This window comes from Stegostoma tigrinum, chromosome 24, assembly GCF_030684315.1.
Source record: "Stegostoma tigrinum isolate sSteTig4 chromosome 24, sSteTig4.hap1, whole genome shotgun sequence".
Taxonomy (NCBI): domain Eukaryota; kingdom Metazoa; phylum Chordata; class Chondrichthyes; order Orectolobiformes; family Stegostomatidae; genus Stegostoma; species Stegostoma tigrinum.
In genome coordinates, this window is record NC_081377.1 from 1,884,159 (window position 1) to 1,908,374 (window position 24,216).

At 41.5% G+C, this 24,216-nt stretch overlaps 1 protein-coding gene across 9 annotated transcripts in view; it reads right to left on the reverse strand.

Annotated features, from left to right (window-relative positions):
* Positions 1 to 24,216, reverse strand: part of nfyc (nuclear transcription factor Y, gamma) — a 99,352-nt gene that overhangs the window by 31,235 nt on the left and 43,901 nt on the right. For 7 of the 9 annotated variants that reach the window (XM_048558288.2, XM_048558284.2, XM_048558287.2 and 4 more), the window contains 2 exons: positions 24,119 to 24,214; positions 85 to 255 (listed from right to left, as the gene is read on the reverse strand). In XM_048558288.2, coding sequence (XP_048414245.1) covers positions 85 to 255; positions 24,119 to 24,214 — 267 coding nt within the window. The remainder of the gene's footprint in view (positions 1 to 84; positions 256 to 24,118; positions 24,215 to 24,216) is intronic. The other 2 variants (XM_059654244.1, XM_059654243.1) reach the window with 1 other exon arrangement.

Below are 24,216 nucleotides of genomic sequence, written 5' to 3' on the forward strand. Positions count from 1 at the left end.
CCTAGAACAGTTTAATTCTTAAGCAGAAATTTGCTTTTTATAAAAAAACCTTCATGCCATTTCTTAGAGCTAAAAGCTCCCTACCTGTCCCTGCTGCGGTTGTCCAATGATGATCTGACTTGGTTGTATGGTTGTGCTACCAGAGCCCTGTTGCCCCTGTTGCTGCCCCTGTACTTGCACAGTTGTGGGCTGCTGAGCTAAAGTGAAGTAGTACTGCACTTGCTCTGAGCTTGGAACTGTCTGGCGAACTTCCTCCTGTGGTACAAAAGCAAAACACAAAGTCCATCTACCTGAGATGAGGCAGCATGAGGTTTGCTATTGCTGTTAGTTAAGGTGGTGCCACAGTGGAATAATACACACTAATCTCAGTCAACACACACAAAATGAACATATTCTCAGGCTGCAGAGGATAAACTACAAAGTACTTACATCAAGCAGGCCACAAATTTAATCTGTAGTTTTCTCACTTGATGAGTATCCACTTCACACATCATGCTCCCACAGCCAACAGAGTAGAATAAACAATTAAACCAGTGTTTTTTAAAGTCCCAAACTGAAATCTCAGCATATTGATCAAAGTATCACTTTGACAGTAGTTAGGTACACGAAGCACCCTATTCACTGCAGATAGCATGGAAAATATTTCACTTCAAAGTCACCAGGTCATTTGTCAGTTAAGGCAAAGTGTAAATAAATGATTTTACTCCTTGAGCATTTTCAAGCTGCCTTAGAATCATAGAATCTTACAGCAAGGAAGAGGCCAGTCTCCTGTGCTTCTGTTTAACAGCTGTTTGCAGACAGCTTATAGATGCTCCTAATTTTGGCAACACAAAGATCATTCCAGAGGTTCCACAATTATGAGGAGTGGGTACATGAAGCACAGTTTGCAGAAATCACAGAAGCTCTCCAATGATAATACTGGCAGCCTCTTGCATTAAGTTTATTGAGTGATTTAATCCAATATATTCCCCTTTAATAGTAAACAGACTTTGGGAATGAATCACACCCACCAGAAGAGATAACATGGTGTGAAGCTGGATCAACACAGCAGGCCAAGCAGCATCAGAGGAGCAGGAAAGCTTGATGTTTTTGATCGGTACCCTTCTTCAGAAAAAGGGTCCCGACCCGAAACGTCAAGCTTTTCTCCTCCTCTGATGCTGCCTGGCCTGCTGTGTTGATCCAGCTTCACACCGTGTTATCTCAGATTCTCCAGCATCAGCAGTTCCTACTACCTCTCCACCAGAAGAGGTCTGGTCAAGGTTACGTCAATCTTCTGCATGTGTCTTGCTGGCTAGCTGCTGCTCTGTCTGTGTCAGTATGAGCAAACATCCCTCTCCCAGCTCAGTCAGTCCACAGCTGAGAGTGTAGGATGTTTACACACACTAGACCACAGTGTTAGGGCTGTGATTCCTCTGCAGTGACATTAGATCTTCAAAACACCATTGTGAGAAAAGTTTATGAAACAAGGAAGAAATTAGAATGTTAAGTGCACATCAGTTAAATGAAAAGACAGACTAACATTCTTGACCAATCACCAACATGGAGATACTCTGACAGAGGTTCTAACTGAAGCATTGATTTGCCGTATCCCATCAATTCAGCAGCCACCATTTTCTGTGTTTTTCAAAATGTTAGTTTCCAACAGTTGCTCCTTTTGCTGGTTAGTTCATGAAAACAGACTGCAAGAGTCACTGATAGAAGCATATTTTAAAACTAAAGAACTGGTAACCATTTTCTGTTTCCTTTAAGAGTAATCACCTCACCACTTTGGTCATAGTGTAGAAGTGAACTAAAAGTAAACAGAAAGAAGCTACTTCTGCTGGTTCAGGAGTTAGGATTTAAGGTGATTGGTAGAAGGATTAATAGGGATATGAGGAAAGTCTTTTTTTTAATGCAGAATGTGATGGGTGTCTGTAATTCACTAACCAATTTGATGGTCAAGCAGAAAACTTTCAACTCATTTAAGAGGAGCCTGGATGTTTACCTGAAACACTAACCTGCTAGGCAATGGATCTGGTGCTGGCAGGTAGGATTAGAATAGGTGGCTAGTTTATTTGGTCAGTGCAGAAATGATGGGCTGAATAGCCTCTTTCTGTGCAGTAATTTTTCTAAATTTTCATGATCAATCAACACAAAAATTAGAGTTAGACCTTTCAGATGTGAAAGTACGGAAGTACTTCCAATTGCCAAGGCAAAGGTTTGGAAATCTCTTCTGCAAATGGCAACTGATCAAGGGCAAATTTTAAATCTCACATTGAAGCTCCCTGTTGTCCAAAATGTATTAAGAGACATGGGGTATCTCACAAAAATTGTTATAATGGTCCATGTACTAGAGGCAGTATATTGGTGCAGACAGAGAATTGGCTACTGGGCAGGAAACAGGTGGGGATAATGGGTTCATTTCAGGTTGGCAACTTGTAACCAGTGGGGTTCCACAGGGATCAGAGCTGGGACTGTAACTGTTTACAACACAGGTAATTCTCCTACAATGTGACAGTTGCATCCTTGTGTGACCTCATGCTATGGAAAATTGTGTTATAGGGAACTCACTATATCTGTACAGTAGAAACTTCGCATTATCCAAACAGCGTCCACTATTCATCAGAGATGACAAGGTGTTGAGCTGGATGAACACAGCAGGCCAAGCAGCATTAGAGGAGCAGGAAAGCTGACGTTTCAGGCCTAGACCCTTCTTCAGAAATTTCTGAAGAAGGGTCTAGGCCCGAAACGTCAGCTTTCCTGCTCCTCTGATGCTGCCTGGCTTGTGGTGTTCATCTAGCTCTACACCTGGTTATCTCAGATTCTCCAGCATCTGCAGTTCCTACTATCTCCACTATTCATCAGTTGTGTTACGGCCAATTCGTGTTAGGGAAACACACGTTATTGCAGAACTACCTGTACATGAGGTTGCAGACATCCCCGAGCCGGTGGGTTCGTTTGCCAACGTTTCATCACCCCGCTAGGTAACATTGTCAGTGCACCTCCGGTGAAGTGGTGTTCTGTCCAGTTTGTTACTTATTTGTATGCCTCAGTTTGCTCAGGTGATTGGAACCTGAAGTAATACCAACCACCTGAGCAAACTGAGGCAAATTAATAAATAACAAACAGGATAGAACACTGATGCTTCACCAGAGGCGCACTGACAATGTTACCTAGCAGGGTGACAAAACGTTTGCAACCAAACCCACTGGCTCGGTGAGCATGCCTACAACCTCATCCACAACCTGAACTACAAAATCTTCTTGAAAACTTTGTACTTATTAATAACTTGGAGGAGGAAGGGTAGCCAAATCTGCAGATGTCACAAAAATAGGTGGAAAGGCACACTGCAAGAGGGATACAGTTTATAAAAAAAGATAGGTTGAATGAGTGGGCAAAAAATTGGTCAAGGGAGTATAATGTGGGAAAATGCAAAGTTGGTCATTTTGGAAGGGAGAATAAATGAACAGCATTATTTAAACAGAGAAAAACATACAGAAGGCGATAACACAATGGGAATTGGGGGGTATATATGCATGGAACACAGAAAGATAACATACAGGTACAGCAGGTAATTAGGAAGGCTGATGGAATGTTGGCCTTTATTTTCAAGGGGTTGGAATATAACAGCAGGGAAGTCTTACCACAACAGTATGGAATGCTGGTGAGACCACATCTAGAGTACTGACAGCAGTTTTGGTCCCCTTATTTAAGGAAAGATAGCAATTCATTAGAGACAGTTCAAAGAAGGTGCAGTAGGATGATCCCTGTTTGAATGGGTTGTATTATGAGCAAAAGGTTAAACAGTTTAGGACTCACTGAGTTCAGTTACCGTGAATGTCAAGAGAACAAGGCAAGGCTGGATAGTCTTTAATGCTAGGGGTGTAATACGTAAGAATGAGTTAAGGGCGTATATTGACACATGAAAGTTAGATATTGTTGCCATTACAGGAAGGTGTTGACGGAAGGGCTGGAGTGCCAACTCAACATTCTGGGAGATAGTAAGAACTGGCAACGCTGGAGTCAGAGATGGGTCCTAACCTGAAACGTCAACTTTCCTACTTGTCTGATGCTGCCTGGCCTGCCGTGTTTCAACAGCTCCACACAATGTTATCTCAATATTCTGGGCCATAGGATCTTTAGGTGGGACAGAGGAAGGTGTAACAAGTGTGGCACCATTAATTAAAGAGTTACGATATTTTGGAAGAGTCCTCAAATGAGGCTTTGCAGGTAGAATGTTAAGGGGGCAGCTACTTTACTCGAAGTGTATCATAGGCCTCCAAAGTGTCAGTGGGAGCAGAGGAACAAAAATGCAGACAATTCACAGAGGTGCGTAAGAGTAATTATGCTATTTCCACTTTTCCAACATACATTAGGATAGCCATACTGTTAAGGACTTACAGGGGCAGATTTCTTGAAATTATCCAGGGGAATTTTTTGTATGAATACGTAGAAGGCCCAACCAGGGATGGCTCAGTGCTGACTCTGGTTCTGGGCAAAGAAGCCAGACAAGTATTTGTGTGGGAGTGAAGGAACATTTTAGCAATAATGGTCGCATGGTATGGGTCTGGACAAGGGGAAAAAATGGTCTGTAGAAGATGGCTTTGGATTGGGGGAAGGCAGTGTTTATTAAATTAAAGCAGGATCTGGTCACAGTAGACTGGGAACAGCTCCCTGCAGCGAAGTCTACAGCGGAGCAATGGGAGTGTGTTCAAAAAGAAGCTGGTCCGACCTCTAGAGGAAATGAAAGAGCAATAAGTTCAAAGAACCCTGGATGTCTAAGACAAATCAGGACCGGATAACGAAGAAGAGTAGAGCTTTTGGCAAAGCTAAAGGGAGTAATCCAACCGCAACCGTAGAGGAAGACAGGAAGTGCAGGAGGAAACTTAAGAAAGCGGTTAGAGGAGCAAAAAGAGCAGCATCATAAAAGGGCTTGTGAACATGATTAGGGAGAATCCGGAGATATTTTATCAATACATTGACAGGAAGAGATTAACCAGGGAAAAGGTTGGGCCCATTAGGGAAACTTTATGGTGAAGCCTCAGGATATTGGATGGGTGTTGAATGAATACTTCTCTTTGGTCTTCACTCTGGAAAAGGAGAATGTAGGTAAGGATTTCAGAAAAGGTACAGTTTGACATAGGAAATGGGTAGGTATTGGAGGCTCTGACGGGCTTATAACAGACAGATCCCCTAGACTGTATCCCAGGGTGCTGCTGGAGGGGAGGCAGAAAATCACAGGAACTTTGACACAAATTTTTAATTCCCCTCTGGCCATGGGGGAAGTTCCAGTGGACTGATGGATGGCAAATGTGGTTTCACTTTTTTTTTTAAGAATGGTAGAGCCGAATAAAGAAATTATTGACCAGTGAGTCTCATGTCAGTGATAGAGAAACTATTGAAGAAAATATTGAAGGAGCGAAAACCCATTTGAGAAGGCATGAGTTAATTAGGGATAGTCAGCAGGCTTTGTCAGAGTGAGATCATGCCTAACAAATTTGATCACATTATCAAAGAATTCTAACAAGTATATGGATGAGGGAAGTTCAGCTGATGTAGTTTACATGATTATCAAAACTTTTGACAAGGTCCTACATGGGAGACTGAGAAGGTTAAAGCACATGGAATTGAAGGAAACTTGACATGATAAATCAGAAACTGGCTTATTAACAGGAAACAAAGGGTAGTGGTAGAAAGCTGTTTGACTGACTGGAGACCAGTGTCCAGCAGTATACCACAACGATCAGTATTGGAACTTTTATTGTTTGTTAGAAACATAAATGATACTGATGAAAACGTGAGGGGTATGTTAAGCAAATTTGCAGATGACACCAAGATTGGTAGAGTGGTTAAAAGTGAAGAAGATTGTTGTAGGTTACAGAAAGATATAGATGAGTTAGTCAGATGGGCAGAGCAGTGGGAGACAGTATTTATCCCAGATGAATGCAAGGTGCATCAACATGGAAGAAGAAACAAGATGACGGAGTATTTAATGTATGGCGGGCTACTGGGTAGTTTAGACGTACAGAGGGATCTTGGAGTAATTATTCACAGAACCCATAAGTTGGTACAGCATGTGAATAGGACAGCTAAGGCAGAAGGGACATTTGCTTTATCAATTGTGGCATCGAGTAAGACAGCAAGGAGGTAATGTTGGCGTTGTAGAGAGCACTGGTTCGGCCACAATGGAGTATTCTGTGCTGTTCTGGTCACCTCATAACAAGGACGATGTGACAGCGCTGAAGTGGGTAGAGAGGAGAGTCACCAGGATGTTGCCTGGGAGGAAAAAGTGAGCTATAAAAAGAACCAGCCAGGTTTAGATTGTTTTCTTTAGAGCAGAAAAGACTGAGGGGGTTCGTGATTGAGGTGTACAAGATTATGAGGGGTATGGACAGGGTGAATAGAGTGCAGCTGTTCTGCTTAGTTGAGGGGTCAATCATGTGGGCATAGTTTTAGGGTAAGGAACAGGAGACTTAGAAAGGATTTTGGAAAAAAGCTTTTTCATTCAGGTGGCGGGAATCTGGAATGGACTGCCTGGTAAGATGTAGAGGCCAGAAACCTTACAACCTTTAAAAAAATTGGATGAACACTTCAAATATAACAATTCAAGGGATATGGAACAAGTGCATGAAATTTGGATTAGCACACTTTTAGATGATGTAAACTCAATAAGCCAATGAACCTTTTCTGCGCTATATGAATCTATGAATTTAAAGGAGCTTGAAAGGGTAAATGCTGGGATGCTTTCCTCGTGGGAGAGTCTAAACCACAGAACAGAGTCTCAGAGTAAAGGTTTGCCGTTTGAGTTGAGAAAGAATTTCTTTTTGCAGAGGGTTGAGTGCCTTAGGAACTCATTGCCACAGAGAGCTGTGGGGGATGAGTCCTTGTGTATATTTAAGGTTGAGATAGATAAATAGACTATTGATCACTAGGGGAATGAAGGATTACAGGGTAAGGACAGGATAACGGATGTGAAAAATACTGTATCAGCCGTGAACCTACTGAATGGTAGAGCTGGCACAACAGTTGAATGGCCTGCTACCAATCCTATTACTTATGGTCTTAGAAATGAAGTTTGTTCACAGATCAGCCAGGATTTATTTGGAATAGGCTTGAGGGCCTAAATGACCCAATTCTGTTCTTATATTGCTGTATGTTCCTGATACCTTCACAGGGACTGGTCAACTTATAACACTTCTTCTGTGTTAAAGGTGCCACAGAAATGCAAATTATTGCTTTCAGTAACTGATCAGGAAGCCATAACAATGCCCAAGGATCGGCAATGGGCATGAGGAGGCCATGAGCAAGTTGGGACAAAAGGGCTCAGTCGGTTGTTTCCTCACCAGTCACTTGTAGTAGCAGTCAATGCCCCAACTCTAGCATTCCCACCTCTTACCTATGTGACAATCAGTTCATACGGCACAGGTGGAATTGTGTTCAACAGTCTGCTCTGGTGACCTCATCTGGTAAACGGATTAAAAAATTGCCAGAACCTACAGCATTCGGATCAGAAATTGTTGATACCTGAACTTATACTAAAACTGGGGATTCTGGGTTCATTTGCTTTTGTGTGTGAACCTCAGAATGAGCTGTGGGGAAAGACTCTCAAACCAAATCACTGAAAGTGTTCTCTGAATGACAGACTCATTCACTACTCCCCATAATCAACAACAATGGAAATAGAAATTAGCATTGCATCCAAACAGATAAAACCTATACTTGAAGTGAACTTAATCCATAAGTTTACTTCTGTCCTTGTTGCATTATTTACAGACAGGTCAGTATACACCTGGAAATTTCTTCTCTCCATGCTAATGAGTGACAGTTAGGCATTAATATGATATCACTCATTCTAAAGCACAGTTTACGTACCCCCCTAAACAAAAATAAAATCAGAAAAGTATCGATCAATAAGAAATGCAAGGACAGCAATGGATTTCCCAACAGTACTCTACAAGGTACACAATAAAAGGTTAAATCTGCAAATTCTAATTGTTACAGATACCGCGTACTTCAAATACTAACAGGTATTGGTATTCAGATTGAGGAGTTTTCATTAATGAGTCACCTGGCTAAAAAAAATTACAAATCCAGAAAGGGTAAGCTATAGGGTTAGAAATGAAGACTAAAAATAGAACAAAAAGTACCCAGCAGTGGAGATGGCAAAGTTAACATTCCAAGTTGACAAGGGTTCTTCAGATTTGGAAAAAGTTAGAGATTTTTAGTTTTTAAGCAAACACAGGCAGAAAAACCTAAGGATGAGAGAAAGAGAGACAGGAAAAAGCACATGATAGGGAATGACAAAGTCATAGATGGGGGGATTAAAAGGGCAAAAGGTGATAATTATAGCACAAAGAATGAAATAAAAGATGGGTGCAGAGGTAGTGGAAACAGGAGCAGAGTCATTATACAGCACATCTGCTCTGAAAAAAAAGCTGTGGACAGATGTTATGATCGGGAAGGACAGTAATTTCACTTCTCTCTTCACCAGATGCTGCCAGACCCGGAGTATTTCCAGGGAGAACAGATATATTGAGTGCAAATGATCCTGAGATATCTAGGGCTGATAAATCATACTGCCCAGCACACTGAGGCTAAAATTCAGACATTTCTGCCAAGACTCTGACCTCAGAGAATGTTTATGTACAAGTCTGCATCAATTACAGATAGTTTGTGCAACAGTTTCACTATTACGCCTTTTGTTTTATAAAATCAGTACTTGTGCATACTGCCAGACAGAATACACACAGATGGCAGTACAGGTGTTCCTTCTAAATCCATGTTGTCTTCTAACAGTGATCTTAAGTCATTAAGTGAAAATGGCAAAAACCTGGCACCCACAGGCACATTCTACTTGCTGGCAAATTTTACAACTTCACTAGTGTACTGGGAATAAGAGCCAAGACTTAATTCCTGATCTTGAAGCAAAGTCTTTCTGCCTTGGAGAGACAATTATGACTGGTATTACTGCTAGAAATGGACTCGACAGTAAGACTCAATGTCATTAGCAAAACAAAAAGTCCAACTGTACAACAAAATAGAAAAGCACCTTTCTTAGAAATATAAAATAAAGTAAGAACAGGAATTATAATTTACAATGATAGTGAATGAAGTACTTTGGAAGCCAATTTGGAGTAAAACACAGCACATGAACCACTGATATGTACATCAAGAGTGCCCAATAGTGCCTATCTTCTGGCAATACTCATGCTGTTCACAAATGGAGACTGCCTCATGGATCTTCTTCATAGTCTGAAATTGCTGAAGAGTTTAGCTGCACCTAGGAATAAGCTGAAGGTATAAATAATTCCAATAAACATTAAAATTAACAAATGCAAAACAGTGAAAATATTGGAAGCATAAGATAGAACATAGAACAATACAGCGCAGAACAGGGCCTTCGGCCCTCGATGTTGCGCCGACCTGTGAACTAATCTAAGCCCCTCCTCCTACACTATCCCATCATTATCCATATGCTTATCCAAGGACTGTTTAAGTGCCGCTAATGTGGCTGAGTTAACTACATTGGCAGGCAGGGCGTTCCACGCCCTTACCACTCTCCGAGTAAAGAACCTGCCTCTGACATCTGTATTAAATCTATCACCCCTCAATTTGTAGCTATGCCCCCTTGTACAAACTGAAGTCATCATCCTCGGAAAAAGACTCTCACTGTCCACCCTATCTAATCCTCTGATCATCTTGTATGTCTATTAAATCCCCCCTTAGCCTCCTTCTCTCCAATGAGAACAGACCCAAGTCCCTCAGCCTTTCTTCACAGGGCCTGCGCTCCAGACCAGGCAGCATCCTGGTAAATCTCCTCTGCACCTTCTCCAATGCTTCCACATCCTTCCTGTAATGGGGCGACCAGAACTGCACGCAATATTCCAAATGAGGCCGCACTAGCATTTTGTACAGTTGCAGCATGACATCATGGCTCTGGAACTCAATCCCTCTACCAATAAAACCTAACACAGCGTAAGCCTTCTTAACAGCACTATCAACCTGGGTGGCAACTTTCAGGGATCTATGTACATGGACACCAAGATACCTCTGCACATTCACACTACCAAGAATCTTTCCACTGACCCGGTATTCTGCCTTCCTAAAATGTTAGAAATACACAGGTCAGGCAGCATCTGCAGAGAATCAGAAGTAATGTTTCAGGTCAATGGACCTACATCACAGAAGACAAATATTCTGATGAAAGGTCATTAACCTGAAATGTTAACACTCTTTCCCTCCACTTTTGTTGTCTGACTCAAGAGTATTTTTAGCATTTACTAATAGTTCAGCACTAAAAGGCCAAGGCTTGCAAGATGGATAATTTGAATCTGCGCCTTCACTTTAATGTTTGCAAAATGCCGGAAAGGCAGAGTATCTGGAGTGCCCAGCTCTACTTATATAATTCAAGATAGCTTGTTTTAATTTTGAAAAACCTATCACAATGGTGGGAAAGCTACAAGATTCTAAACAATCAATAACAAAAAACAAATGTCAGAGATCCATTCATTTTATGGGCAATTTAAGGCACCATTTGGGTATAGTAAACTGTTACTCCAACGTAATCTAGCAGATTGTCTGTTCAAAATACTCAAACTCAGGCATAGCTACAGAATGAAGGCCAATCTACCAGAGGGAAAGAGAAAGTAGAAGAAAATAACATCAGTCAATCAACAGAGGCTTCTTCACAAACTGCTAAGGAAAGCCAAACAAACAGTTATCCAAGTCTACCATTTGTGGCAGGAGAAAACTAAAGTGTGCAGATGTGTATAATCTACCTCTCTTACTGTCACTTTACGACACTGTGTTAATATTGTCTGCTCTTGTGAAGTGCTTTGGGATTTTCACAAGTTAAAAGATACCGTGTAAATGTTCATTGTCGTTAGATCACCTCTGTCCCTACTTTTGTTGCTGCTGACCAACAATCTAACATGGTCCCAACATTCAGGATCCCTGCTCAAGACGCAATTGTACCAGCTAGGGTTTTTTTTAAGACACATGCACACTTTCCAGAAAACTTAATAAACTTTGTGATTCTTTAATGTTCCATTAATCTGACATGCATCACACATTAAAACCTAATGAGCCTCTTATCAACTACTAAGTTTACTGCTTAGCTGAAATATCTTACATTCAATGAAATGAGTTCTAACTTGGTTGGGGAATCATAGCCACAATTCTTCACTACTTTTCCACTTATCACCTAGTCTTTCAAACGGTGGTGCTGTTTTCTGCTACAGCGGTCTCAGCCTAACCACACTGTTCCGAAATAAAATAGGTATGTAAGAAAAATTTGTTCAGTTTTAAACCAAACAAGTTGTTTGTTAATGAAGCTATTTAAATATTAAATCAGTCACCAAGATTACATCACTTCAATGGAAATTCTTGATTTTTACAATACCTCATTTCTTCTGTTATCTGCTGTTTTCTTCGTTAGGGGTTCTCAGGTGGTGGTGAGAAGTGTTTGACAATTTCACACCCAACCTATACCTAAAACATGGTGTGTAGGATGGGACATAGGTTCTTTCCACAAGATGACCTCCTCAGCTTGACAATAACATCCTAGGATGCACAAACTTTGGTTTAAAATTGGACTCCAGCAATAAAGCTGCTGAATCACAACATTATCAGGACAGGGAAAGTGGTCATTGTCTGTATTCTGAACTTTGCAAATCTCTCACTTCATCAACTAGGCCCCAGGATACAGGAAGGGAAGGCAGATTTAGAGTCGGGTGTACAGCACTGAAACAGACCCTTCGGTCCAATTCGTCCATGCCAACCAGATCTCCTAAATAAATCTACTCACCCTTCCTATTCAGATGCCCATCCAGATGCCTTTTAAATGTTGTCATTGTACCAGCCTCCACCACTTCCTCTTAGGTCCATTTTAAATCTTTCCCCGCTCACCTTAAACCTATGCTCTTTAGTTTTAGGTTCCCTATCATGGTACCCTTGGCTCTTCACTTTATCCATGTCCTTTATAAGGTCACCCTTCAGCCTCCGACGCTCCAGGATAGCCCAAGTCTATTCAGTCTCTCCCTACATCTCAGGCTCTTCAACCCTAGCAACATCATTGTAAATCTTTTCTGAACCATTCCAAGTTTTACAACATCCTGCCCATAGCAGGAAGACCAGAATTACTGCAGTACTCCAAAAGTGTCCCAACCAAGGTCCTGTACAGTCACAGCGTGACCTCCTAACTTATATACTCAGTGCATGGATCAATAAGGGCATGCATACAAAACACTTTCTTCACTAACTTTCCTATGTGCAACTTCACTTTAAAAATCTATGAACCTGTACTCCAAGGTCTCTTTGTGCAGCAACACTTCCCAGAATCTTACCGTTAAGCGTATAAGTCCTGCCCTGATTTGCCTTTCCTAAATGCAGCACATCACATTTATCTAAACTAAACTCCATCTGCCACTCCTCAGTCCATTGGCCACCTGATCGAGATTCCACTGTACTCCGAGGTAACCTTCTCCACTGTCTATTACACCTCCAAATTTGGCGTCATCTGCAAATTTACTGATCATACATTTACTCAATTCTATTGTGATCAGTAATCTTACTAGTAGAATCTGGGGGGATAATGAACAGATAGACTCAGACATACAGCATAGAAACAGACCCTTTGGTCCAATCAGTCCATGCCAAACATAATCGCAAACTAAACTAGTCCCACCTGCCTGCTCCTGACCCATATCCCTCCAAACCTATCCTATTCACGTACTTATCAAAGTACCTTTTAAAGATTGTAACCATGCCCGCATCCACCACTTCCTTAGGAAGTTCATTCCACACGCAAACCACCCTGAGACAGACAAGTGATTTAATGGGAGGGGAGGAAGTGACAACATAAGAAATAGAAACAGGAGTAGATCATATGGCCCCTCAAACCTGCTCTACCATTCAATACTACCATGGCTGATCATCAGCCCTTAGTTTCACATTCCTTCATGCTCCCCATATCTCTCGATTCCTTCAGCGGCCACAAATCTGCCTCTTGCAGCCTTAAATATATTTCAGCAATGCAGCATCCATGACCTTTCAGGATGGGGGATTCCACTTTTCAGAGAAGAGGTACAGTCAACAGTCATTATAGCATGGGAACAGACCCTCTAAACCAACCAGCCCATGCCAGCCATAATTCCAAACTAAACTAGTCCCACCTACTTGTGTTTGGCCCATTTCCTTCCAAACATTTCTTATTCATACACTTGCCTAAACATGTTTTAAGTAATGTAACTGCATCCGCATTCACCACTTCCTCTGGAAGTTCATTCCATACACGGACCACTATGTGTAAAAAAATTACCCCCTATGTCTTTTAAAAATCTTCCCTCTTTCACTTTAAAAATATGCCCTGTAGTTTTGAAACCCCTCACCCTAGGGAAAAGGCAACTGCCATTCATTTTATCTATACCCCTTGTAATTTTACAAACCTCCACAAAACGTCACACCTCAACCTCTTATGATCCAGTGAAAAAAGTCTTAGTCTATCCAGCTTCTCCATAAACTCAAACTCTCTATTCCCAGCAACACCCAGGTAAATCTTTTCTCAATCCTGTTCTGCTTAATAATATCATTCCTATCACAGAGTAACAAGAACCAGGTCCAACTTCTACATTCAAACACCTGAGCAACGAAGGCAAGCACGCCAAATGCTTTCTTAATCACAAGTATTGCAAACCTTAAAGAATTACGTACCTGAGCCCCTAGGTCTCTCTATTCTACAACACAGCCCAATGCTCTATATTTAAACGTAAACAAATCCTGCCCTTGTTTGTTTTATTCCTTCACTGTCTACTATACCACCAATTTTGGTGTCATCCACAAACTTAATAACCATGCCTCTATATTCTCATCTAAATCATTTCATAAAATGACAAAAAAAAAGTGGATCCAACACCGATCCCAGTTGAACACGGCTGATATCGGGCCTCCAATCCAAAAGCAACCCACTACCATCATTTTGTCTCCTGCCATTAAGCCAATTTTGTATCCAACTGGCAAGCTCACCATGAATCCCATGTTATCTAACTTTACGAATTAGTCTACCATGTAGAACCTTGTCAAAGGCTTTAGTAAAGTCCAAGTAAACAATAATAAGGGCACAGCAGTGGACAATTTTCTTGCTTACTTCCTCAAAAAAAAAGTTTGAGACATGATTTCCCTTGCCCAAAACCATGCTGACTATCCCCAATCGTTCCTTGTCTCCACAAATGGATATGAATCCTACCTTTCAGAATCACCTCCAACAACTTAGCCACCACCAAAGTCAGACCCATTCTAGTCCCAGGTTTCCCCTTACACCCCTTCTTAAACAAAAGGCACAACGTTAGCCGTTCTCCAGTCATTCGGCATCTCACCTGTAGTTATAGATGACACAAATATTTCCACAAGGAACCCTGCAATTTCCTCCTTAACTTCCTACAACGTCCTGGGATATACTGGCCCTAGAGTAGAACAGGGTGGTGGTGATGGGAGATTTTAATTTTCCCAACATTGACTGGGATTCACTCGGTGTTAGGGGTTTAGATGGAGCAGATTTTGTAAGGAGCATCCAGGAGGGTCTTCCAGAGCAGTATGTAAATAGTCCAAACTGGGAAGGGGCCACAGTGGACCTGGTGTTGGGGAATGAGCCCGGCCAGGTGGCTGAAGTTTCAGTAGGGGATTACTTCGGGAATAGAGATCATAGTTCAGTAAGTTTTAGAATACTGATGGACAAAGACAAGAGTGGTCCGAAAGGAAGAGCTCTGAATTGGGGGAAGGCTAACTATAGTAAAATTCGGCAAGAGCTGGGGAACGTGGATTGGGAGCAGCTATTTGAGGGTAAATCCACACCTGATATGTGGGAGGCCTTTAAAGAGAGGTTGATTAGACTGCAAGACAGACATGATCCTGTGAAAATGAGGGATAGAAAGGGCAAGATTAGGGAACCCATGGATGACAGGTGAAATTATGAGACTAGCAAAGAGGGAAAAAAGAAGCATATATAAGGTCTAGGCAACTGAAAACAGACAAACCATTGAAGAATATCGGGAAAGCAAGACCAATTTGAAACAAGGAATTAAGAGGACTAAAAGGAGTTATGAAATATATTTAGCGAACAGAGTTAAGGAAAATCCCAATGCCCTTTATTCATACATAAGGAGCAAGAGTGTAACTAGAGAAATGGTTGACTCACTCAAGGAGAAAGGAGGGAAGTTATGCAAGGAGTCAGAGAAAATGAATGAGATTCTTAATGAGTACTTTGTGTCAGTATTCACCGAGGAGAGGGTCATGACGGATGTTGAGGTTCGGGATAGATGTTTGATTACTGTAGGTCAAGTCAGCATTGGTGTGGTGGTTGGGGGGGGGGGGGGGCGGCGTGATGGAAAGAGTGTTGGGTATTCTAAAAGGCATTAGAGTGGACAAGTCTCCAGGTCACCAAGGGAAGCGAGAGAGGAAATAGCTGAGACCTTAACAGTATCTTTGCAGCATCCTTGAGGTCCTGGAGGACTGGAGAATTGCAAATGCTGTCCCCTTGTTCAAGAAGGGTAGCAAGGATAATCCAAGTAATTACAGACCAGTGAGCCTGATGTCAGTGGTGGGGAAGCTGCGAAGCTGCTGGAGAAGATACTGACAGACAGGATCTTTTTACATTGGAAGAAAATGGGCTTATTAGTGCTAGGCCACATGGTTTTGTGCAGGAAACGTCACGTCTTACCAACTTCAACAGAATTCTTTGAGGAAGTGACAAAGTTGATAGATGAGGGAAGGGTTGTAGATGTTATATTGACGGACTTCAGTAAGGCATTTGATAAGGTTCCCCTTGGTAGGCTGATGGAGAAAGTGAAGTTGTATGGGGTCTAGGGTGGACTAGCTAGATGGACAGAGAACTGGCTGGGCAACTGGAGACAGACAGTTGTAGCAGAAGGAAGTTTCTCAAAATGGAGAACTGTGACCAGTAGTGTAGAGATCCATGTTGGGACCACTGTTGTTTGTGATAAAAATAAATGATTTGGAGGAAGGTATACATGGTCTGATTAGCAAGTCTGCAGATGACACGAAGATTGGTGGAGTAGCAGACTGTGATTTGGAAAATGCAGAGTTGGACAGAGAAATGGCAGATGGAGTTCAATGCAGGCAAATGTGAGGTGATGCATTTCTGAAGATCCAATTCAAAAGCGAACTATACAGTAAACGGAAAAGCCCGGAGGAAAATTGATGCACAGAGAGATTTGGGTGTTCAGGTCCATTGTACCCAGAAGGTGGCAAGGCATACGGCATGCTTTCATTCACTGGACGGGCTATTAACTACAAGAGTTGGCAGGTCATGTACAGTTGTATAGAACTTTGGTTTGAATACTGCGTACAGTTCTGGTCGCCACATTACCAAAAGGATAGGGTGCAGAGGAGATTCACTAGGATGTTAGATAACACAGTGTGAAGCTGGATGAACACAGCAGGCCAAGCAACAACAGAGGAGCAAGATAATTGACATTTTGGGTCGAGACCCTTCTTCTGAAGAAGAGTCTCGACCAGGAATGTCAACTTTCCTGCTCCTCTGATGCTGCTTGGCCTGCTGTGTTCATCCAGCTTCACACCGTGTTATCTCAGATTGTCCAGCATCGGCAGTTCCTACTATCTCCTTCACCAGGATGTTGCCTGGTATGGAGGGCGCTAGCTATGAAGAGAGCTTGGGTAGATTAGGATTATTTACATTAGAAAGACGGAGATTGAGGTGGGACCTGATTGAGGTCTACAAAATCATGAGAGGTATAGACAGGGTGGATAGCAAGAAGCATTTTCCCTCCCAGAGTGGGGGACTCAATTACTAGGGTTCACAATTTCAAGGTGAAAGGGGAAAAGTTTAAGGGAGCAATGCGTGGAAAGTTATTTACGCAGAAGGTCACGGGTGCCTGGAATGCGTTGCCAGCAGAGGTGGTAGATAGAGGCGGGCACAATAGCGTCATTTAAGATGAATGGGCAGGGAGCAGAGGAATACAGATCCTTGGAAAATAGGCAACAGGTTTAGATAGAGTATCTGATCGGCGTAAGCTTGGAGGATCGAAGGGCCTGTTCTTGTGCTGTAATTTTCTTCTTTGTTCTAGAGATTTATCCACCTTTACATTTTCTAAGAACCATAGCATTTTGTCTTCTGTAATGTGAACTGTTTTCAAGACATGAATATTTATCTCCCCGAGTTCTCTGGCATCCATTTCTTTCTCTACAATAAAAACGGACACAAAATATTCATTTAACATTTCTCCCATCTCCTGAGGTGCAACACAAAAATGACCTCTGATTTTTAAGGAGACTTACTCTCTATGTGCTCTCTTGTTCTTAACAGACTTGTGGAATCTCTTTGGATTATCCTTATCCTAATATGCCAAATGCTTTCTCATATGCTGTCTTTGCCTTCCAGATCTTACTCTTAAGAACCACCCTTTCACTCTTTACTGTTCAAGAGATTAATTTGAACCAAGTTGTCTATATCATATATACGGTTCCTTTTCATTCTCAGCTAGAACCTCAATATCTTTAGTCATCTATTGTTCCCTAACCCTAACAAAACTTACCTTTCACTCTGATAGCAACCTAGTGACTCTGAACTCTCGTTATCACACTTTCCAACGCCTCCCACTTATCACATGTCCCTTTACGTGCAAACAGTCTATTCTAATCAACTTCTGAAAGTTATTGTCTGACACCATTAAAATTTGCCTTACTCCAACTAAAAACTTCAACTTTTATGGAAGGCTCATGCTTTTCCAAAATCATTTTGACACTAATAGAATTATGATAACTAGACAGAAAGTGTTCCCCCACTTTTACTTCAGTCACCTGCACTGCGTTATTGCCCAAAAGAAGGTCTAGTTTTGCTTCTTCTCTAGTAGCAGCATCCACATACTTAGTAAAGAAAATTTTCTTGAACGCCCTTAACAAATTCCTCACCATCCAAACCTTTAACACTATGATAGTCCCAGTCAATGTTTGGAAAATTAAAAATACTTATTATTACACCTTATTATTCTGACATATACCTGTGATCTCTCTACATATTCATTCCTCAATTTCCCTCCGACTGCTGGTGGGGGGCCTTTCTTGAAATCCCATTAAGGTAATCATGCCTTTCTTATTTCTAATTTCAACCCATATATTTTCACTGAATGGTTTCTCAGAAGTAACTTCCCTAGTTACAGCAGTAATGTTTTCCTTAAGGTTTTGGAGTAGATTTGTAGCTCGGGTTGTGGGTGTCAAGATTGGTTGACTCGCCCAGCTGGTTTCTTGTTTCACAGTCATTTCATTACTGTGCTGGGTAACATCCTCAGGGCAGCCTCCGATGAAGCATCGGGGTGTTTTCCCACCTGGTTTTTAAACGGTTGAAATGGATTGCCTCACTTCCGGTTTTCCTCCTTAGTGGAGTCTATATGGTGTCAAGTTCAACATGTTTATTAATAGCATGCTTCGTGGAGTACCAGGCTTCTAGGAATTCTTGTGCCTGTCTCTGCCTAGCTTGACCCAGGATTTTGATGTTGTCCCAGTCAAAACGGTGATTCTGCTTGTCCATGTGGATTGAGTTGAGTGAATATTGGTTGTGTCTTTTTGTAGCCAGTTGGTGTTCATGTGCTCTTGTTTAGTTTCCTTCCTGTTTGTCTGATGAAGTGTTTCTCCAGTCTCTGCAGGGGATCTTGTAGATGACATTGGTCCTGTTCACGGCGGGGAGTGGGTCTTTAGTTTGGGTGAGCAGTTCTTGTGTGCCACTCTTGGCAAGCCAACCAACCTCAACACCCACAACCTGAGCTACAAATCTATTCCAAAACCTTAGAGACATACGGGTGTAACAGGCTCAAATTGGCAAGAAAATGGGGAAATTACACCAAACGAGACAGCGCAACCTGTAAACAGCTCTACTTCCTACATGGATGCCTCAGGAACCAGGTATTATCACACAGTGTGAAGTACAAACCAGCCACGAACAACCCAAAGGCCTGGAAACCAGCAGAACAAAATGGCCGCAAGATGGTAAGGGTAATAATAAATGACGCACACAACCGGCTCCACAAATACAACAGAGAAATTACATGCCAAAAAAAACCTTTATGCCTGGAAGTTACCAATCAAGGCTGGTCAACTGACATGGAACAAGCCATCAACATCAACTTACAGACCACAACACCCTGCAAGACAAGCTAGCCACACTTACCCACAAAACGACAAAACAGACACATGGATAAAGGAACCTCTCCAACAGGAAACTGACAGTCACGGAAAAAGCCGTTCTCACCTGAGAACTGATCTACAACTGCAGGGATGCCAACAAAACAGAATTCCTAGCCACACTAAAGGCCAATATCAACAAAGAAACATAAACAAAAAGACAGAGTAATCCTGACACTAACCAGAAGGAACAAACTCATCACACAGGAAAGACAGGTCATGGAGAGATTAAAGAAGGACAAGAACATCACAATACTATTCACTGACAAAGAGCGCATGACAGCGATGCTAAATAAAAAGGACTACATCTCCAAGGCACAAGCACTGCTTGCCAACTAGAACACATTCCAGCCAGTACAAACTGACCCAACACCACAACCAGGCAACAAAATCACCTACTTGCTAAAAAGACAAACAGGGCAGATCAACAAAGCAGACTTCTTCAGAATGAAACTCGAAGGAACCAACACACCCCGATTCTACGGCCTCTCTAAAGTGCACAAGATGGAAGTCCCCCTCGGACCCGTAGTCTCCCCACCAGGCACTCCATCACACAGATTAGCCAACGAACTACAAAGGACGTTCGGGCACCTAGTCACCCCATTGTATCCACTCAGCCCAAGAATTCCTCAACACCAAAGGCACAAGGAAAGATGAACAGACCATGATATCGTTTGATGTCACTGCCCTATTTACATCAATAGACATACCACTAACAAGGGAAACAAATGACAACGCTACTGGAACAAGAGTAGACCCCAGTGAAACCATCTCCAAGGACAACATACTCAAACTATTGGACTATGCTTCACCATCCATTTCACTTTCATGGGAGAAACATACAAGCAAATCAACAGGACACCCATGGGATCACCTATCTCCAGGCTCATAACAGAAGCAGTGATGCAAAGACTAGAAAAGATGGACCTTGCGTAAATCCGACCAAAACTTTGGATACACTACGTAGAGGACACCTTTGTCATCATTAAACGGACCAAATTAGGGGAGACAAACTTTTAAACAACACCCTCACCGGAATAAAATTCACCAGAGAGGAGACGTCATGGTAGAGCGCAAGACAAATGGGGAACTGCAAACAAAAGTATACAGAAAAGCCACACACAAAGACCAGGTACTGAGGTTCAACAGTAACTATCCCAGCACTCACAAATGAAGCTGTGTGTGAACATTATTTAAACAGGCAACAACACACTGCAGCAACACAGAACTATGTCAAGAAGAAGAATACCTCATCCAGGTTTTCAAGGATAATGGATATCCAAAAAAATGGGTCAGAAGATGCCTACATGAACATCATCAGAAAGATACTACACGCTCTGACACACTCATCACCAGGAACACACTGGAACTCACCGCTAGACTCCTACGACCGCTGGGCATCAGAGTGGCACATAAGCCCACATCAACCCTACAACATCTGCTCACCCGAGCTAAAGACCCAATCCCCGCCATGGACAGGACCAATGTCATCTACGAGATGCCCTGCAGAGACTGAGAGAAACACTACAATCGGAAAAACAGAAAAGAAACTAACCAACAAGGAAACATGAAAACCAACTGGCTGCAAAAAGACACGACCAATACTCACTCCTCTCAATCCACATGGACAGGGAGAATCACCATTTTGACTGGGACAACACAAAAATCCCAGGACAAGCTAGGCATAGACAGGCACGAGAATTCCTAGAAGCCTGGCATTCCACGAAGCATGCTATTAATAAACATATTGAACTCGACACCATATATAGACTCCACTAGGGAGGAAAACCAGAAGTAATGCAATCCATTTCTACGGTCCCCAGAGTTTAAAAACCAGGCGGGAAAACACACCGATGCTTCATTGGAGGCTGCACTGAGGATGTTACCCAACATGGTAACAAAACACCTGCGAAACAAGAAACCAACTTAGAGAGCCAACCAACCTCAATAGCTTCATTAATCAAAAATGCCACTCCCCCCCATCTCTATTGCCTTCCTTCCTATAGCATCTGAAACATTGAGTTGCCAGGGCTGTCCATCCCTCAGCCAAGTTTCTGTAATAGCTGATGATGCAATCCCATGTTCCCAAACATACCTGAAAATTGGCTTTCAATTGCACCTTTTTGTCTTTCCTTATCCAAAAGATTAATATTCAATCTTAAAATTTCAATTGCACCTTTCTGCCTTTCCTTATCCAAAAGATTAATATTAAGCAGAAAATAAATCTTAACTAAAATCAACCACTTAGCTGACACAATGGAATTAAAAACGACTTCTCAAGTAGTCCAGCAGATAGCTTTCAATCCTCTGATAAAAAAAATTTCACTGCACTGTTGTCCATATGTAGGCCTCTCCAAAAGCTCCATGAACATGATTCAATTTTTAAAAATAAACTCTCCTCTGCAATTTCGAAAGAATCTCTTTAGTAATGTAAAAAAATTCTCCTTCTACACATATAATCTTTTTAGCGTATAATTTTAAAAAACTCTTTAGTTGTCCACATGTAGGCCTCTCCAAAAGTTCTGTAATATTCTGAACTCAACCCCATATTATAAATTCCTTATTCTGACCTAAAAGGGAAAAAAGGAAAAAGGCTAAGTATTTATTAGAATTGTTAAAATTAGGAGAGGTCTGATGAAGAATCATCTCGACTTGAAGCGTTAGCTTGCTCTCTCCATGGATTCTGCCTGACATGTCACGATTTCCATTTTTTGGTTTCATTTAGAGTAGGAGAGTTTGACCACAGAAGGTAACCTATCATATTCCCTAGTAGTGTTATCCCTCACCTTGAAAAATGCAACTTGATTTAGGCTTCAAACATTAGCTTTTTCCAACTGGTATAGTTCGATACGATGAGGGTCTTCAACCAGGGAATGAGAGCAGCAGTGATTCATTGAAGTAAGCAGCAGTCAACAGCTGCAAACATCTGACTGAAAGCCCTTCCACTCCACACAGCTTCCAGTCAAGGATGTTTACAGCAGCATAAACTGCCAGCAATTAACACTGTCAAGATGGGCAAGAGATCACCTGTAACAAAAACCTAACAAACTGAACACTGAAGCGAGGTGATCAATAATCTCAAGGCTAGAAACACTGATACAAGGATCCCAATGTGATCAGTCTTATAGCTACAGAGCTCCATTAACTGCCTCTTGGGCAGGAAGGCAAACAAGAGAACTTCTAGAAATCCACCAATACCACTTTATGTACAAGTTACAGTACTCACCTAGGACAATATCCCTAACACTTCTTCAAAGATATTTTTGCATCTTCCTGTGGATGCAGACCCAGGAATCTATGCAGTCAATCACTGCATAAAGAAATACTGATCTAGAACAGTGAGAACACAACATTAAGGCCACAGGGTATTTAAGATGAAGGGGGACTCAAACGTATTGTGCAAAATCCCACTAGGCTAAGACCTAATCCTTCTTGAACTGTTCAAGCAGGTAGTATGTAGTTAACCATTGGTCATGGTTACCACTCAGGTTCGATTCCAAAACAAGAGGACGTAGTCAAGATCCACATACAGGAAGTAATACAAACCAAGTCAACAGAGGCGCAAAGCGACAGTGACATTAACATTCATGTAAGGTCATTAAAGTTGAGCTAAGTTGGCAAAAGAAACCCCTCCACCACAGCTCAACACACCTAGCCAGCCAACCAATCACAGAGCCAGTTGTCATGCTCAAAACTTCAGGTCCAAATACCATTCTTCATGAAGAGCCCTGCCAATGACTTCTGTGATATATAGCTCGCTCTAGTCAAACTAAAATGGAGGCAAGGTTTCTAACCAAGTGACGTAGCAAGAAATTCACTTTGGTTCATTCAACTGAAACAAGGATGTTCCAAGATTTTTAGTGACAAGGTAACATAAACATCTAACTGAAAGCTGTATTTACTTTGTAAAGCTTTCAGTTAAAGATGTTTACATGACCGCTACACCAACACATAACTGAAGACCAAAGGATGAAATGAAAACACACAACTTAAAAAAATTAAACTTTTGATTTTATTAATTCTGATAGAATTAAACAATATTTTCCTCTAATCTTACTGCAACCTCTTGCCTCATCTTATTGTGTCATCCAAAAAGTTGCATCTCAGTGGTTCTAAACATTTCTCGGTATCCCTCACCCCTCCTCAAACTGCACCAATCGAAAGCTGGAGATATAAGCCAAAATATTAACAGTAAGTCAGTAGTATGGCAGTCCACCATTACAATGAAGGAGTGATGGATCACTGTGGATCTAGTACATGATTGAATATTTTTATTTATGGGCTCTTTTGAGTTCTGCTTTGCCCAAAATACACTGCAGAAACACAATGAAAACTGTTTAAAATGCAAGGAAAAACACATTATGGGCTTTACATGGAACAGACCATATTAAAGTATTGTAACAAAACCACAGTTAACAGCACAGTATCAGACCAAGTTAAGAAGCACCTTTCTATCTCAAGTTAAAGATCCTCACATTCAGATCATTAAACATAATCCACACTACCACCTGCAAGTCAGTGCCCTAACATATACGATAGTCAACATTTTTTTTCAATGATTATTAATATTTCAGTGCAGTCCCAACTCAGCCAGTAAACCAACTGAGGCAAATGGCTAAAAAGCATAAAAATCAAAAAGAAATTCATATGTCCATCAAATTTTTTTAACCAAAAGAATTGCAAATTTTAAGATTTACTCATGCGTGCTGCCACCAGAAGGCAGTGTTCCACTTTCTTGAGGTAAATAACTGAGTGCAATTACTTAAACCTTAACCAAAGAACATTTTATATAGAGGCATATATATACATTTGGATACTATTACCAGACTGAAGGGAATGGAGTGGGGAGAAAAATGCGTGCAATGTAGATTTCTGATCAAGTTTGTTGTTAGGTCTATAAATCCATTATTAGTTTTTTTTTGCTTCTTACCTGTCGTTTTGGAGGTTTGAGCTCATCTCTTGGAACAATGTCAATCAGAAAATCAAACTGATCGAACTTAGTAATGGCCATGGCAATGTCATTCCTCT